Raw genomic sequence first — 18,909 nt, 5'->3', positions numbered from 1 at the left:
GTTCAAATCATATTTATATTGTTTGTGACATTCCCAATAACAAGTAGATTGATCCAGTGTATTTTAAAACATTCGAACTTAACCATGTCTTAACGAAACATAGCAATATTAAAAAATTGCAAAAGAATTCTTTAAATCATGTTCAAGTTTCAATCAAAATAAGACTTCGATAATTTATTTTAGTTGGAATAATCGAAATACTTTGTGATTTGATCGAAGGCAACATAAGCTACAGACTATGAAAAACATTTTTTGACTATAAAAGTCCAATAACTCTAGAGTAGATTATCGCAAAGTACAAAAGATTATTAACAGTACCTCACTATTACATTAAAAAAAAACATTTTTGCGTAATATAAATACGAATGAAACAAAAAGGATTAAAAACAAGCAACCAGTGCCTATACAAGTAAACAAGCAACCATGGTTGTCTCCTAATGAAATGAATTAAATAACAAACATCTCGTAAATCAATCAGGATGATATCGCTTGAACCTTAAAGATGCAGAACCGTGAATGTGACTTAAATTCCGAGTCCAAGAGCTCATTCTTAGTTGTACTTTGGAAACTCGTTTTTTCTGCTAAATACTTAATGATGAAAAAGGGACTTTATAACTCTGGTTTAGAACTAAGTTTTCAATTTTATATTTTTTTTTACAAATAACTGAATAAACCTCTCTGAAAGACGTTAAGTAAGGGTATTCTCAATAATATTGTTTGTGTATGTTGTAATGAATATTTAGGCATAAGAAAAACATATTTGATAATCATCAAAATAGGAAGAAAGTCAGACTTCGTAGAAAATAAAACCTAACATTATGTAATCACAATATGTCAGTTTTTTATTTTGATATAAGCGTCACTGGTGAGTCTTATGCAGACGAAACGCGCGTCTGGCGTACTAAACTATAATCCCGGTACCTTTGATAACTTTCAATATGCATATTACAAAAGGTCAACAGTGCCAACATCCATTGAATTGAATCATGTAACTAACTTTAAAATAGAAGTATTTTTTTTTTGGCATTTGAAGATATTGTATTATAACAAAAAATAACTCATATAAATTGTCTTCTAGAATTAGATGCCGAAGGTTGTATTCATCACCGTACATGGTACTTTCATGTACAGGAGCTCGACTTGGTTCACAGTGTTCGTTCTCTTGTGAAAGTAATGTAGAGTTAAATGGTACACATACAACGTTCTGTCGTCGAAAGTGTGATTCACCATATAGCCAGTGGGACATGGACAAACATCCGTTTTGCCAAGGTTTGTCATAGTTCAAATTTTGCAATTTTAAAATAAGAATTAAATCGAATGTTAAAGAAACAAAATGGTTACTTATCATTAATTACCACTGCCATAGTTTTTTCGTGCCACTTTGTAACACCTAGATATGTATTTATTTGGAGGGGGCAAAATAACCGGAGTAAAATCATTCATTTAACACGAATGTTATTGTTAGTACAAAAATAATCTCGATTCAAAAAGTAAAATAACAAAAATACCGAACTCCGAGAATGTTCACATCGGAAAGTCAGTAGTCAAAGGGCAAAATTAAAAGCTAAAACACATCAAACAAATGGAAAACAACTGTCATATTCCTGGCCATTCAAATAGACAGTATCATCATCGTGTTAAAATAACTATTTATTAGGTCAATGCCACTGCTGGTTGGGTATAAATTCCCCGAGGGTATCTCCAGCCCGGTAGTCAGCACTTCTGTGTTGACTTGAGTTATCATTGAAATATTCATAATTATAAATTAACTGTATTTGGCAAAGCTTTTAGGACGATTTTGTCCTCAATGCTCTTCAACTTCGTACTTTATTTGGCCTTTTAAAAAAAAATATTCGAGCGTCATTGCTGAGTCTTTTATAGATGAAACGCGCGACTGGCGTGAATATTAAGTTTCATTCCTGGGATCTATAATGAGTTTATTTAGACTACAGTCCTAATTAGTTTATTAATTGATTTTTTTTTACATTGTATTCCTATAAGAGAGGAATCATATATGCTATCATTCACAAGGTTTACTGGATTCGTTATTAGTTGCCATCTTTTTTTACTCCTTGAAATGTATTAATTAGCGCACAGCTTTTGATTATTTTATAAAAAAAAAAATCAAACGGCGTTTTGATTTATGAGGCTTTTTTTGTAGGGCGTTTTGTGTTACTGATAAACCTACAAATGATTTGTTAGATTTTCTGGTGGCAATAACTATTGATATTGATAAACAATTAAATTTCATTTTTTTCCATAACGTGAATCCAAGATAGCAACTATTAATCTCTTGGATTTCTATAAATAAAAACATTTGAACATAATACTTCCATGTCGAATCAAGCAATTGTTCGTTTAGTTCTTTTATACCATTGTTTTCATTTCCTTTTACTACCCACTGAACATAATTCATGTAACTCATCTATTGTATAAAATTGAGAATGGAAATGGGAAATATGCCAAAGAGACAACAACCCGACCATAAAAAAAACAACAGCAGATGGTCACCAACAGGTCTTCAATGTAGCGAGAAATTCCCGCACCCGGAGGCGTCCTTCAGCTGGCCCCTAAACAAATATATACTAGTTCAGTGATAATGAACGCCATACTAATTTCCAAATTGTACACAAGAAACCAAAATTAAAATAATACAAGACTAACAAAGGCCAGAGGCTCCTGACTTGGGACAGGCGCAAAAATGCGGCAGGGGTTAAACATGTTTGTGAGATCTCAACCCTCCCCCTATACCTCTAGCAAATGTAGAAAAGTAAACGCATAACAATACGCACATTAAAATTCAGTTCAAGAGAAGTCCGAGTCTAATGTCAGAAGATGTAACCAAAGAGAATAAACAAAATGACAATAATACATAAATAACAACAGACTACTAGCAGTTAACTGACATGCCAGCTCCAGACTTCAATTAAACTGACTGAAAGATTATAATTTCATCATATGAACATCAGGCACAATCCTTCCCGTTAGGGGTTGAGTATCATACCATCATAACATATACGAGAAGAACATAACCCGTGTCATGCCAACAACTGTTTTTTTAATAAATGTGTTTAGTTCCGATGCAAAGACCCTATAAGTGAATCAATATTAACGCTAAAATATGCAATCTTTAATGACCTGACAACAGTATCGTAACTATATCCCTTCTTAAAGGGATAATTCGCGATTTTTCACTTTTCATCTTATTATGTTCATTTAAGAATTGAATGCTGCTTTTTGTAAATTTATTGGGGTGTAAAAGCGTTGACCGAAGTACATTTTGTATGAAGCGCGGAAGCGCTTCATACTAAAAATGTGCGCACGGTCAACGCTTTTACAACCCTATAAAGTTACAAAAAGAAGCATTCAATACTTATAATTACATTTTTTAGCTAGAATCATGAAACCACGATTTTTATCAAGTTTTCATTTAATTTACCTGTGCACTTTATTGTGGGACCTCGTGTCATCATGAATAATAAATGTTATTGTCTAATACAATTGTTTCAGGAATAGCACGAGATGTGCAGTTGGCCAATCAGAATAACGTATTATAATGAAATATACATCTAATGTAATTATAATACAATAAAAAACATATTCACCAAGTTTTATTTTGATATGAAATCTAATAAAGAAGAAAATTGGGAATTATTAATTTTATTTTTTGAAACTTCCTGACTTATGTGACGTAGTTTTGGTCTTTGGTGCATGCCGGGAGTGAAAATATCTCATTTAAGTCTTGTTCGTTAACCATCTAATAACGCGATTTAAAGCGCATCGACGACTTTTGGTGTAGCTATTAACCAACGAAAAATAAGTGATAGCCATGCAACTTTTAAAATAAGATCGTGTGGATTTTTTAAAACGAATTTTAATAATAAAAGTAAATCATACAATAGAACATTTTTATGATTTTTTTTCTAAAAATACTTTAAACAAACATACGAAACTGACATGATCGATAGTGTATTAAAAATACATGTTTGTATTCTGACCTTTTTGCTTCATTCCAGCATTCATTTTCACTTGCTTGTACGGTGGAAACAATAAAATGTGTATTGTTTAACTTTCGTGACACCTAAAGAATGTGGAATGCGTAGTTTAACTCAAGGTAATTAAAAGATTAGCATTATGTAATTCTAATCTTTTGATCCTCATTCAGTGAAATCTATGCGTCACGGTTCACTGGCATTTCAGGTGTGAATATCATTTCGTATCAATTTTAAACGGGAGTCAGACAAAGTTTCAGACACATGAATGTAAAAAAAAATAATTAAAATTAATTAACGGGAATAATAAGATCGCACAATAACTGGATAGCTGTTGTATATTTTTATATTTTGCATAAGATCACTTTTAATGAATTATGACTTTTGATTACTTTAGTAACGATAAAATACTGAATTATTTTAATTGAAGAATTTATAAATAAAAATAGCCTTCTAAACACGAGTTTATGAACTAAAAATTGTACTATTTCAAATTAGGAACGGCAGCCTTAAATATTTCAAACAGATCATTAACAATTGCAATTATATAATTTAGTCCATCCAAAGTGATCTTTAATTACCTATTTAGGAATTAAACTGCTCATCAAAATATTTTAAATCTCACAACACATGAATACTTCAGATATTTGAAAAAAGATGTTTTAAAAAATTGACAGGAAATTAAAGGATCTAATTGGAATGGAATCAACAAATTACGAACAGATATGCTTTTCAAGTGTGAAAAACATCAACAAAATTTATACATAATCGGGAATGTCCTTCTTAAAATACTCTTTGTCTCACATCGTAACTATATATAATACTTTAGCTATTTGACCAACGATGTATTAAAAAAAAATGAACGAATTAAATGTCATCTTTCCCTATTTTTTAATGTAATTATAAGTCTGTTTCAACTGGCAAGAATACCACTAAAACGGACAAGCAGTTTATTCTTTAAATTGCTGTCATTGAATATAAAGAGAGAAAATAAATCCCGGAATTGATTTGAAACTTTGATACTCTATAGTTTTCCTGGAAAATATTCACATCCCTCGGTATTAGTGTACTTCCAGTTGCGTATATATTACATGCATGTCGGAACAATTGTGATGATGGCGAATTTCTTCCTTTTTTCGTGAACAATCTAATTGATATATAAATGTCCATAACTTCGATGAGCCAAATAAAGTTATATATCGACCTGTATTTAAATCTCTTCTTCTTCTTCTTTTGGTATACTATAGTCTATCGTCATTTGATGATTACATACTGTTGGCATACGTGGACTTGTCATTTTACCAAACTTTTACCCCAATTTACGCAAAATGTATGTTTCTTTTTTATGTTCTATGTATACATGTATATGTTTTAATTTGCGCTATAGGTCCGTAACTTATAATCCAGGCGTATATAAGAATGGTCGACAAGTGCGTACCTTTTTTTAAATCAATATTTCTGGCCTTCACCATTGACAACGAGTATATATTACATTTTACCAAATTTACCCTTGGAAAAAATACGTATATAGATTTTTATTTCATCAAATCTGTTTGGTTTTTTTTTGGTATTATTTATATTTTTATAAATAATTTTCTTTTCACCAGAAATGTTATTCATAAACAAGCGTATGAGTTTAGTAATATCACTTTCGGACACGCAAGATAGAGATGTATATTATACACCTAATAGTTCAAAATGGAAAGTTATAAGTTATCGGCCGTGTACACTTATCAATACACTAAGAAGTGAAACGATGCATGAATTTGCAAACTCGACAGGAAATCGCTTGAATACCTGGACGTGTCACATCACACCCCCTACAATATCTTTGGAAGTAATACCTTTAGCCATGCGGGTGATCAGTGGAGCGAAGATCCTAATGTATTTGAATAAAGTTTATTACATAAAAGAATTATGAACTAATTAGATTTCCGAAAACAATTCAAGTTTCACGGAAGACTTATTTATGATTTGAAATTTTGACTTTTTCACTATTAAATACCTATATTATCAGTCTAAAAATAACAGATCATGGCTATTTAAAAAAAAAAGAAGAAAATTTTCCGTATTAAGTTAGTTAACTAGTTAACTAGTCGGATAAAACAACCGTACGATTGACGAGATATCGACACGCAATTACGACTACATCGGGTTACTGTAGTTTTGGTCCTTAGACATATCGTGACTGCAAATCGGAGAAGGTGACAAAATGGCTGACCGCAGAGAATTGATACTCTAAATTTAACATCGATGGTGATCTCTTATCTAGCAGAATAAAACTTTAATATCTATGAATTTGAGCATTTTTATACAGAATAAACATCATATCAATTTTTGATTTTTTTGCAAAGTTTCCCTTTAATACGTCTATTCAAAGGTTTTGTTAGTTTTTGAGGCGAATACTGACACCTTTGTGCTTTATAAAGAATATTTCCATAAAAAATTGGATATGAATTGATTTATTTCTATTGATTTTTATAAATAGCTACAGAAATTTGTCAAGATCTACAGGCGCCTAAACACGGAGCCATTGCCTGTGATAATTGGTTAGGTGGACGTCTTTGTCATCCTTTGTGCGCAGATGGTTATTCCGTTGTGATCTCAAACCCACTACCGGCATTGTTAGTTTGTCTTGATGATGGTACATGGTTATACCATGAACAAATTACAGACTGTTACGGTACGCATTGAAGATAATAAAATAAGGTTTATAAAAATACCATTGATATTTACACTCTTAAACATGTTAAACAGTAAATGAATTCTTTTTAAAAACGCGTTGGTTAAATATTTTGATATTTAAACAACAAAAAAATTGTATTTACACATTTTAAATCCTTGTATTGTTTGCATGTTGCTTTTTTTTATTCATTTTTGGCAATATACGTCTCATTATTATTTCAGCCTTAGACAGTACACAAGGACGACCAGCAGTTATGTCGGCTGAATTCTACTATACAGGAGACTGCAATAATCTGTTGGTGCAAAATGAAATAAAATTAAACTTTATCATCACTATTCAAAATTCAGTTTCATGGAATTCCAAATGTCAGCCGACAAATTGTAATATTGCAAACATAGTAGTAAGTATTGATACTGTATACTCAATCAATTTACCATTGATTAATAAACTTCTTCGAGAACTCTCAAGTTGATGTCTTTTGTCTTTTGCTTGTTTTTGTGTGTCTTGTCGATCAGCTTTACATAAATCATACCTGTGCTTTTCTCATAATAATTGCTAACCTTTTGTCAAAACCGGCCTAGCTTTCTGTACATTATTGGGTGACATATTGTTTTGAAAAACCGTAAACTAACGTTAAGTTGACTTTATCCACATAAGTTTGACTCTAGTCGATATTAACATGTTATATTCAATATAAAAATAAATCGTCACACAGTAACTGTATCTTGAATAATTTGTTCGAATTCTATTCGAACTGATGATATGGTATCAAAAATTAGTCTGCTTAATATAAAAGGGAATGTATTTTTTTTTTAATTATGCATCGCATATTATTTCAGGTTGTTTGCGGAGAAACATCCCGAAAACGTTCAACTGGCAACATGAAAGTTGACGTAGAAATTTATTTCGGAACAGAAAACACAACGATTACATCAGTCGAATATGAAAAAGAAGTATTGACTGTAACCGAACTGATGTTTGTAATTGAAAACGAGTTCTCTTTAGAGAACGTGACACTTGTTAAGGCCAATCATACTACATACCTCTTAGGAATTTCGTCAAATGGACTGGAGATTGAATGCCCCGATAATGCCGTTCCAGTGTATGGTAATATAATAAGTTGTAGTAAGTATATCAGTATATTTTTTTTATTGAACTAAATCAAAATTATAAATGAATGCTCCGGTATGTCGCAACTGTTTTTTTAAACATAGAGTGAACTATAAAAGAGGGACGAAAGATACCAGAGGGACAGTCAAACTATAAATGTTCAGGAGAATTATTGACTTGTGCATACAGCGTTCGTATGTGATTTTTTTCAAATTACAATATTATAACTCAAACTGTATTAAATAATGGCAACAGTAGTTTACCGATGTTCAATTCTAATCAATCGATTAAGACAATAAAAATCAAGGTAACAAAGAGAAACGGATGAAGTTTTATTAAAAAAAAATTTAAAAAAAATATCGGTATCGGGTGTCTAACAGGGTAAGCATTAACTGCATACGATTTTACGCTAAGTCGTTAAACTTATGGACTCTTATTTTCAATCTTTATAATTTGGTAGACCATTATACAGTTATTACAATTATTACAGTTGAGCAAAGATATGCTCCACAACTCCTTTTTATGTTCGTGTTTCCTTTGATCAATGTGATGACCTTCTTTTTTTCGACAATTTGTTATTCTTTTACACTATCTATTCCTGTCCCATATGCATGTTTTCCAATTTTGTTTTATAATTTAGAAAATAAAATAATAAAAAAGAATATTTTTTAACTTTTTATGAAAGTGCCTTGTCCAGCTGGATCATATTATGACACTGTTGTGAGTGAATGCATCAAGTGTAAAAGAGGGTCATATCAACCAACTTCTGGACAAAGAAATTGCATTACATGCCCCGAAAGGCTGATAACAGCTAAAGAAGGGGCTATCGACTCATCAGAATGTGAAGGTAATATTTCTCAAATACTTCTTTAATTTCACCAATTCAACATATTATATGGACCATTTGATATATTTGCAAAACAGATAGTTTCATGTAAATTCAATTTCTTAATGACAAAGTTGTATCGAATTAAAATATTAAAATGATTGAAATCTTATGAATTAAGCTATGAATAGTCAATCTTTTATATGTGAATCGGTACTGTTAAAGCAACATATTTTCTTCAATTTGTAGCTAAAAAAAATAAATCAAATGTTGATATTGTAAAACAATTTAAGTAGAAATTTATGATAAAATCCATGAAGTCTGTAATAACAGTCACAGTTTGTATACTGGTATATTATCTGAAAGCAAAAAAATATCTAAATTTTACAAGATATGCAATTAATACGGTATTGAACTTTGTAGAATCCTGTGTTCCAGGAACATGGTCTACAACTGGATTACCACCTTGCATTAAATGTGATATTGGATATTATGAAGAGTCTTATGGGTCTGTGAGTTGTTCAAAATGTCCCGGTAACAAAATAACCTTGATGGAAAGAAGAAGTAATGTGTCAGAATGCTTTGGTAAGATATTTCTTATTGATAGTCGAAAGATACTTTTGAAAAATAACGAATCATAGTTATCATGCTGTTCATGGATTATAAATGACAACATCAATAGAAAAGTTCACTTTTTAAACAGATTTCTTTTATTGTCTTTTTTTATATTTTAAATTCCATATATCTTGTAAGTACTGTAAATGAAAGCAAAAAAGATAGATATTTTTAGGGCGTCTGAGGCCAATTTCTAGTTTGCTTGCATGAGGAACGCTCTTACCAAAATTTATTTTTGGAAGATAAGAAGGTAAAGGTAGTCGAATACGTACTTCAAAGAACAGACACCTAATCGATCGAACTCAATTTTTTCATTAGGAAGTTTCTTTGTAAATTCCAAAAGTAGAATATAAAACAGGTTATTTTGTAAGTAAGGATATTATCCAAACTAATGAGCTTTTCTCGGAACATAACAGTCCAGCATCAGTGCAATCGACTAAGCACTGTTGTAGATGAAATTTATATAGCAAAACATAGATAGCTAAGTTAGATTGTTATATTAATCAATAGAAACATTAAACCGCAAACCACGCATTCTAAGAAAAATAAATTTTGTCTATTTGCAGATTTTGACATAGGCTTTCCTAATATGTCAGATGTTAGTTATACGGACCTAGAGATATCAACAATATCATTCCCTTTCTTTATAACATTTCATGCAAAATGCGACTCGAATTCCTCCGGAACCATCTTTCGATTATCCTCAGGTTTGGTTGTACTTTTGGAGCTAGATGTAAATCATGTGTTATTTTACAAGTAAGTAAAACTATTTTAATAATTCAAATGACCAGCTAAACTGTCACCCCACTTAGGTAATCACTTGCAACTTCAGATTCGTGCTTTTGGTTTTTATTTCTAAAATTATTTGGTTGCTATTCTCAATTTTACAATAATTCTTTTCAACGTTAAACAAAAGATCTATCTATTAAAGACTCTCAAACATTTTATTCGGAAGTGTTTTGATCTTTAAAATCAGGATATGCTTCATTGTCACAAGATATATATTCTCACGTGAAAACTTGTTCAGTATTAAACCATTTTCATATAAATAACAAAAGAGAAAGAACTATGTGTACTTAAAAAAAAGACACAAGCACTGTATATTGAAAAAGTTATGACCTATTTCTTTTGTTTTCTAGAATACAGTTGTCTTTCTTCATGTCACAAAATCTGAAGCCATAATATATATTCCCCGGAATATTCCGATAAGCAATTTCGCATTAATCTAAATATGACGTTTTTATTCATATCATTAATTTTCCTTTTAGTAACACAGTACAGATGCCAGAAGATTTGTGTCAAGGATGGGTGTATATTGAGATACATGTGAAACATAATTTCACCATTATGTATATTGATAGGAAAGAAATATTCAAAACATTGATCAACTTTGATGTAGATGAGATCTCCGGCTTAAATATTACCTTAGGAGGTATATATGGGGTTTTTTTTCTTGAGAGTATAGTTTACCTCTGGTCAAAAGTCATAATGCAATTTGGCAAAACCAAATACGGGTAACAAGTTCAAACCGATGGAAAACCATCAACTTTAAGAGGAAAACAACGGACCAACGAAACACTGACCTACAAAAAAGCAGTAACAGTACAAACAATGAACAAACTATAAAATATGTCAAGACAATTTAAGAACAATTTTTAACAAGAAAAAATACATAACTAATACATATGAATATCAAAGTAATCATAGAACTTTTCCTTTTCTATAGTCTCTATCGGTCAGTTATATTTCATGACTTGTGATAAAGTATAAAAACGAAATTCTGATTTTTTAACGTTTACACAAACATTTACCTTTCACATTCAGTTAACCGTAGTGAATATAATTACTAATGATGTTGCTTTATTTGATATGAATGAACAGTTCAAAAATAATGCATACGTTTAACCTAGTTAAATTATTTTTTTTTAAATCAGGGAGTGGTTTTAGTGGCTACATTTCACAGTTTAATGTAAGGTCATTAGCAGCTAACTCAACAGAAGGTCATACATTCCCCATGTGCAGTAGTGAAGACATAGAAGATGGATATGTCAACTGGGAAGACTTTTCTTATAGTAACCTTGTCAACGCCTACATTCGTATTCCTGGCCAGTGTGATGGTATACCAATTAAGTCTTGTGCATGCATTTAATATACAGCTAAGCTCGTAATAGCATTTAATGTACTAGATGTACATGGTTCTAGATTAAAAGGACTAACTTAAGTGTACATTCGCAGGTAACTGTAAACGAATGCTCCTCAAGAACCGTTTTACATTTTGACTCTTTAAATGTTTCAAGTTTTCAACTGAATCACTCAGAATAGAAAAAAAACTCAAGCATGAATCAAACTAGCTTCTATATTTTAATTTCAATACCACACAATTATCACTGACTTGTAATTTCTAAATGTTTTAACGATTATGGATATGTGTATTTAACCCGATGAACAATACATTTGATTTCGAAAGTTTAATTTTTAAATTATGCATATTTTAGTGTAACTCAGATTGAAACTTTTATGTATGCTATTTAGAACCATAGTTATATTGAGAAATGCGAATACTATATGTATTTGCCACCCCTGATTGTGTTGTTAGAGTTTATGGATATTTGATTTAAGTTTCCGTCATAACATTTAAATTGTGCATAAAGGAAAAATGAGCTATAACTGTTCCTTTTGGGTTTCTTATCATTGCAAAACATATGCTATACACAAAGAACTGTCTTTTCAACCCATCAGTTACTAGTATTCATATCATAAAACAGGGGTTCAGTTACGTTTTTTCTAGATATTGCGCATTGAAGATGATTTTGCTTTTTGCAAACAGAAGTAAGATGTTTATATGAAAGATGCAGATTGATAAGTATTACTCTTACTAACTATAATGTTAAAGATCCCCAAAACACTGAAAAATGTTAGCCTGTATATGTTGAAATGTGCATTACTTCAAGATGCGCGTTTTGAGTTTGCGTTAGACTCCATTTTTTAAACAAAGTCATAGACGATTAATACTGTGTCATTTCTTTATGTGCAGCTATAGCTGACTGTATGAGTAATCCTTTTATACACGGGACGTGTACCGACTATGAGGCTACAGATGTAAGTGACAAAGGGGATTTATTGGATCAAACTGTGATGTTAATATCGACGATTGTATCGCTAATGTATGCCAGAATAAAGCTACATGTGTGGACGGTATTTCAGCTTATTCGTGTCTGTGCAGTTATAAATATACGGGAAGGCTTTGTGAAATTTCTGTAGGTTGGTATAATTTCTTCTTATAGTTTACTGCATATATAGTACTATTGAAGTAATTTTCCGGACATCAAACAAAAGGAAATTATGGATCATGTTAAGTTAGACATTTATATCATTTTTACATGTAGATGAACACTGAAAAGACATTTTTAATTGCGAATAGTGTGTAAATTGTAGTTTCATTAAACCACTAGACTGTAAATATTACAACAGCAAAACTAGACTTGGATATCGAAACTCTTCATTCACTCGGATTAGACAGTTGCTATCCGTTCGTTTGATGTGCTTGGGCTTTTGGTTTGGCATTTGATTAGAGAATTTTCATTTTGAATTTTCATCGGAGTTCAGTATATTTATGATTTTACTTTTTTCTACCACCACACTTATTCATGTATTTAGTTGATGGTGAATGGACTCATTGGGATAATTGGACTGAATGTTCTACTAGTTGTGGAAATGGGACACGACATAGAGGCAGATCTTGTTCTAATCCTCTCCCTGATAATGGAGGCCAAACATGTAATGGAACTGATACAGAAATTGGGAACTGTACTTTAGACCCATGTCCAGGTACCAGTAAAACTTTAGAGTTCTAAAAAGAGGAGGTGAAGAGTATACATCAATGGAAAACCTGTGACAAAAAATCCGATAAAAATAGACAGGCATTGTTCAACACTCTATGAAACAAACATATGTCAAGCTCTATAGTTCAGAAAAGGTTGAAGAAGTTACGGGGAATTACAAGATATTCTTTCATCACAAAATTCGATCCCAACAAATCGGTTCAGCAATCATAAAACACAACCACTGAAAATTAACCGGACGTCGGTCTAGATCATCCATTCCTTTTCTGAGTAACTGATATCTTTTTTTTTCTGCTAGAGACAAACTGTTTAAAATATTCAGTTAGGAGCGTAAAGACAAATTGGTTTATCAATAGTCGTATTGCAGTTCTTTATTGCACATGTAATAGCTATGATTTTGATAGTTTAAACATATTTATTCTGAAACAATCTTTTTATCTTAAACTGAGGGATTTATTGTTGTTGTATGCAATAACCATTATCATAAAGTGATATAGACGTATATGAATTCTTTTTATCATTTAAGAATGCCTTGAACTCCAACCTACACATCACTCTTCCCTATTCTGCAACGAATGAGGATGTCAGGCCTCATTATCGGTGTGGAAATGAAACATTCCATTTGTGGGATTTTCAAACAGAGGAAAATCCATATGCACGACTACCATCTTGCTCCAGTAAGTAATCGTTTAGATTGTTTATACGGGTAAACTTATTGCAAATATAGAATTTTCTCTGTTTAAATGACAACTCCTCATGCTAATTAATAAAAAATAGAAGGTTTTCAATCATGCGATTTCCAAAATCATTTTAATCTTCATTTGTGGGCGACTTTTTATTAAATGTATGGTACTCATGATCAATTATGCAAATGTTCGTTTTTTAATACATTTTTTGCTTTTAGATATTCAAGAGTCGTTAATGGTTTATGTGAACTATACTTCTTTTTACGACTTATTGGAATGTGACAGTGAAACAGAAATGGCAATAGCTTCAAAAATAAGCAATGGATATAAACAGTTGTCATGTTATATGTCAGCATCTTGCATTATGACAAACTATGAGATTCATAATTGTAATGAAAATTATCAGCGTACCAGGCGTAATATCAACAATGTTTATATTGGATATTCTGTTACCATCGCCTGCAATACCACAAAACGTAAGATTTGGATAGTTTAGAATAATACTTATAAAAGTCTGGGTGTTTGTAAAGATGTTCACAATTTTATTTTTGTAGCTTAGACTGAAAAGTGATTGACTATTTTTCATTCGTCTTTTTTTTCGGTTTTTCCTTCACGTTACAAAATATGATTAGTTCAATATAGGTAGTATCTTTGTGACTACAATCTATTTTCAAAAAAGGACTAAGCAACTCAAATCCTTATCATATGTGCATATGTTTTTTTCTGAAATTGACATCTTTGTATGTTCGTATCAGGAACAAATAAAAAGTCAGAACAAGGTATTATTGTATTACAAAAATGGAATCAGAACATTTGAGTATACTCCCGTTTTTCATTACATTCGTATGTATGAAGTACAATATTTGGTAAAATTTTGACAATTATACAAAAAGCTCGATTAAGGTTCCGCAGAACTATTAGCCCTGTCATTGGTTATGTTGATTGCCCAAACTTTAAGACCTTTTATATGTTAAATACCAAAGAGTTTGCATATAAATTTTCAAACTTTTCTCTGGATACTAACAATGGACTTATAAGCTCCAGTCTTGTCTAAATTTTTATGCAATTCTATGAAGGTTTATCAAAGTAATTGATGTCTTTATATCTTTAATCCAAGACTGAACCACCGTAGTGTTCACAACGCCTACAAATTACGAATTTCGCAGCGCGCTACAACAAAATAGAAAGTGTCACGGGACTTAATGTAAGAATAGTGTGTCTCACCTCACTAGCGACATTTGCAGTCGTAGATACCCAAAATTGTGGTCAAATCTGCAACTTCAACGACTATCTCCTATTCTCGATTGTCATAGTTTGACTGATTCTAGATTCGCATAGAGGCTGACGGTTATCCCGTCGAACAAATCCGATCTCGCTCAATTTAGAATTCATTCGATTCCATCACCTTGATATGGCGTCTTACTCCACCATTTAGTATGAGGTTTGAACAAATGTATTTGCGATAACGAATTTCAACTTTCCTATTCACACTTATTTATTTAAGATGACACACAGACATGCTACTATGGACTTGCAAATGCTGTTGCGGAAATGAAGTCTCTAGAAAACAATGGTCAATCGTTTAATATTCTCCTGGGTAACAATACCTACCACATCAAACAGAATCAATCGACCTCAGACAGTTGGTTAATGTGTCCATCTGGTTCTATTGCTAACGTGGCGTTTTGTGGTAAGATTAGAATATACATGTGTATATTGAGTTTATTTGAAATATTTTTTATTCAAATAAACAATAAGGATAAATACAAGAACGTGTACCCTATTTATCTATAATCTAACATTTACTGATGAAAAGTATTTTAATAGGAAAAAAAACTAATCTAAAAAATACAGTGTTCATCCCAAAGGCTTTTTGAAACACCTTCATCAAGTTTGCTTGTGATTGAACGTTTAAAAAAATAACAATGTAGAACATTTGAGACATTTAAAAATCCAAAACAGTCTATTCTGTAAATTGCAAGAATTATAAGTTTAAGAAAGTTGATGGATGTCAAGCTGGTTCAACATTCACCATTCAACATGTTCAACATTCATTTTTAAGTTTTTTAGCATTCATTTTAACATTAAACATTCGATTTCAACGTGCAACATTAATGAACATTTGTATTCCCTATTTATGGGCATTATGTTTTCTGGTCTGATCGATCGTTCCGTCCGTTAGTCCGTTCTGTCCGTTCGTCCGTTCCGTCCGTTCGTCTGTCTGTTCGTTCGTCCAGTCGTCCGTCTGTCCCGACTCAGGTTAAAATTGTTGGTCGAGGTAGTTTTTGTTGAAGTTGAAATCCAATCAACATGAAACTTTGTATACATGTTCCTTATGATATGATCTTTCTAATTTTAATGCCAAACTAGAGTTTTTATCCCGTTTTCACAGTCCGCTGAACGTAGAAAATGATAGTAGGATGGGTCATCCCTGTACATTGGATCAATTGGCACATTCTTGTTTTCGATTTTTTTATCATTCAACGTTCAACATTCGTTTTCAATATTCAACATTCGTTTTCAACATTCAACATTCGTTTTCAACATTCAACAATCGTTTTCAACATTCAACATTCGTTTTCAACATTCGATTTTCAACATTCAATATTTGTTCAAGAATTGGAAAGTTAGCGTTCAAAACTTCACGTTACTCTCAATAGATTATTTTGTATTGAGAAAAATAAAAGCTGTATCTATTCAATTGAACTTGAAATAAAGCATACAACAGATGCAGTTAGTTATTTTCATATCTAGATTAACATCTAGAATTTGATTCTAGAACGAACCATAACGACAAAAGACATAATTCCAGCTACCAATTATGAACTTAACATTTCGAATCAGAAATATTTCAGCAGCACCTGCATAAAGGGTCCAGTTTCTTCAAGTTGGTACAATATTCCAGACCTGCGTTTCTATTTCCAGAGAAGCGCTTTGGACGTCCGAAATATATGGATTAATTCATCGAAGATACATTGTACCAGGATTGTCATTTTGTATTTGCGCCAGCAATATCTTTATTTTCTAGCAATAGGTATCTATCACTGCAGAAGTATTGTTAGTCGCCGAGTTCTCGCCGTGTTCATTATGAACTCGGTAGTCAGTGATTTGTAATTTTACTTCCTTAAATTCCCTGTTTATAAAGGTATAAATTACTAAGCAAATTTACGTTAGATGAATTTTGCGATTAGACGTGTTTAGACATCCCTGCTTTTAAACTAGTATTCATGTTGGTAAATTTAGAGAAATCTAATTGAAAGCTTTAGGAACACCATCATCATTTTAGTTTATCGTTATGCAGTATCAGTTTCAAGTTTCACAGATCATCACGGATATTTACATGTATAGCAGCCACAACTCCGTAAGTGGGTCCCGTTTGGGGCATATTCTATTTAGACTTATTATCGAATTTACACTTACCATAAACAGCGATGAATTTTGCGATTAGACGTGTTTAGACATCTCTGCTTTTAAACTAGTATTCATGTTGGTAAATTTAGAGAAATCTAATTGAAAGCTTTAGGAACACCATCATCATTTTAGTTTATCGTTATGCAGTATCAGTTTCAAGTTTCACAGATCATCACGGATATTTACATGTATAGCAGCCACAACTCCGTAAGTGGGTCCCGTTTGGGGCATATTCTATTTAGACTTATTATCGAATTTACACTTACCATAAACAGTGACACGTGCCATATTTAGAGCAAGATATATTTACCAATCTGGAGCATCTAAGATTACTCGTGTGATTTTGATGTTGAACAGTGTTTTGTATCTGCTCCAACTGATCTATGAGAAACACGACTGAAATCGACATTACAAGTTTTACGGTGACCATCTCAAATTGTGTAGCGACTTGTAGTCTTATTTCTTTAGGTATCAGGTTTGTAGTCATATCTATAATTTTACTTCTAGTCCAATTCCCAAGTAACTGGGTAATGAGTGGGGTGTAAGAATAGAATAGACGGGGATGCTTATCCATCGACGCACTTGATCTCATTATTTTCGATTCCCTCAGTTTTTTATTTGCTTTCTAGATATACTTACGCGTACATATATGATATATGACCATTACTTAAAATATGTTGCTCCCCATATATCCATATTTTCGTCTTATAGTTTATTTTTTATGTTCCTCCCTTTAAATTGTTATTTTCCATTTGGTTAATTTAAAAAACAAAAAAGTAACACTCAAAAGGTACAAAAACAAAAAACAAAAACAAAGGCTTCTAATTTCATTTTTGGTACGGTTGGATTGTGTTTAAAACATTATATGCGTCACTCTCGTAATATGTAATTGCATTTGAATTTGTAAACATTAATTTGTATTCCCAATGGACAATTCATTTGTTATTTCATTTTCTTCAGTTCCTTGCAGTATTGGTCATTATCTATCAATTGAAGAATGTTTACCGTGTAGTGTCGGGACATACCAGCTATTGACAGGCCAGACATTTTGTTTTGTCCAACGGGAACAACTACTGGAGGAACTAGCTCAGTTTCTATATATGATTGTAACCGTGAGTCTTTATGTGTCCTTATTGCATACATTTGTAGAATTATTGATAAACGATTATATAAATAAATGTTAAACTGAATATTATTTCACGCCATAAACATACATATACATATATATATCTATAAACATTGAATATGTTATCAAGGCTTCGTTTGTTTTATTTCTTGCAATAAATTTTCTAATATTTATTTCTCAACTTCTTTCAGAATCAACTGCAACTGATGAAACAGACACTCGTACGTATCGTAAGTAATGTATAAGTAAAGCAATCTATCTTTTCTCTATTTATTGTATGGATTTTCTTTTACTTGGTGATATAACACGAGCTACGGTTATCACCGACAAAGCGAACGATTAATGATAAAATCAAATTACCATGATGGAAAAGCAACTACAATTCAACATATTTGTTAACTGTGTTAATGAAAGGAGTTTGCCATAGTTATCAGTTCTTTCTCCTGTTATTTATGACTCAGCTTTAAGATTTAAGATTTTAGTAGTTATAGGTTTAAATCATACAGATCCTATGTTGTGGATGACCACAAAAACATTAAATACAACGACCTTAACCCAATAACATATTTGAAAATTTAGTCAGTGATACAACAGAAACGTGAACGTTTACATAAT

The 18,909-nt window shown here is 31.7% G+C and overlaps 2 protein-coding genes across 2 annotated transcripts; both read left to right on the top strand.

The window, feature by feature from the left end:
• Positions 1-1,112: 1,112 nt before the first annotated feature.
• On the top strand, positions 1,113-13,057 carry LOC139525020 (signal peptide, CUB and EGF-like domain-containing protein 2). Its single transcript, XM_071320196.1, has 11 exons — positions 1,113-1,269; positions 6,481-6,675; positions 6,900-7,078; positions 7,518-7,803; positions 8,474-8,635; positions 9,038-9,199; positions 9,796-9,985; positions 10,498-10,661; positions 11,164-11,346; positions 12,264-12,490; positions 12,887-13,057. Exons 1-10 carry the CDS (start codon positions 1,113-1,115, stop codon positions 12,488-12,490), a joined length of 1,905 nt encoding a protein of 634 aa, XP_071176297.1. The 3' UTR covers positions 12,887-13,057.
• On the top strand, positions 12,944-18,770 carry LOC139525019 (uncharacterized). The gene is made up of 6 exons (XM_071320195.1): positions 12,944-13,036; positions 13,598-13,748; positions 13,976-14,233; positions 15,262-15,447; positions 18,129-18,280; positions 18,486-18,770. The coding sequence occupies exons 1-6, from the start codon at positions 12,944-12,946 to the stop codon at positions 18,537-18,539; spliced, it is 894 nt and encodes a 297-aa protein (XP_071176296.1). The 3' UTR covers positions 18,540-18,770.
• Positions 18,771-18,909: the final 139 nt, after the last annotated feature.

The sequence above is a fragment of the Mytilus edulis genome, chromosome 5 (assembly GCF_963676685.1).
Source record: "Mytilus edulis chromosome 5, xbMytEdul2.2, whole genome shotgun sequence".
NCBI lineage: Eukaryota > Metazoa > Mollusca > Bivalvia > Mytilida > Mytilidae > Mytilus > Mytilus edulis.
The sequence above is the reverse complement of the archived record's forward strand: the minus strand, read 5'-3'. Positions and strand labels throughout refer to the sequence as shown.

Bases quoted from the DNA above. Each gene is read 5' to 3' on its own strand.
- LOC139525020 (XM_071320196.1), top strand. From the start codon at position 1,113: ATGGTACTTTCATGTACAGGAGCTCGACTTGGTTCACAGTGTTCGTTC. The intron at 1,270-6,480 runs GTTTGTCATAGT...TTTTATAAATAG, and splicing joins CAAACATCCGTTTTGCCAAG to CTACAGAAATTTGTCAAGAT. The intron at 7,079-7,517 runs GTAAGTATTGAT...ATATTATTTCAG, and splicing joins GTAATATTGCAAACATAGTA to GTTGTTTGCGGAGAAACATC.
- LOC139525019 (XM_071320195.1), top strand. From the start codon at position 12,944: ATGGGACACGACATAGAGGCAGATCTTGTTCTAATCCTCTCCCTGATA. The intron at 13,037-13,597 runs GTACTTTAGACC...TTATCATTTAAG, and splicing joins TGATACAGAAATTGGGAACT to AATGCCTTGAACTCCAACCT. The intron at 13,749-13,975 runs GTAAGTAATCGT...TTTTGCTTTTAG, and splicing joins ACGACTACCATCTTGCTCCA to ATATTCAAGAGTCGTTAATG.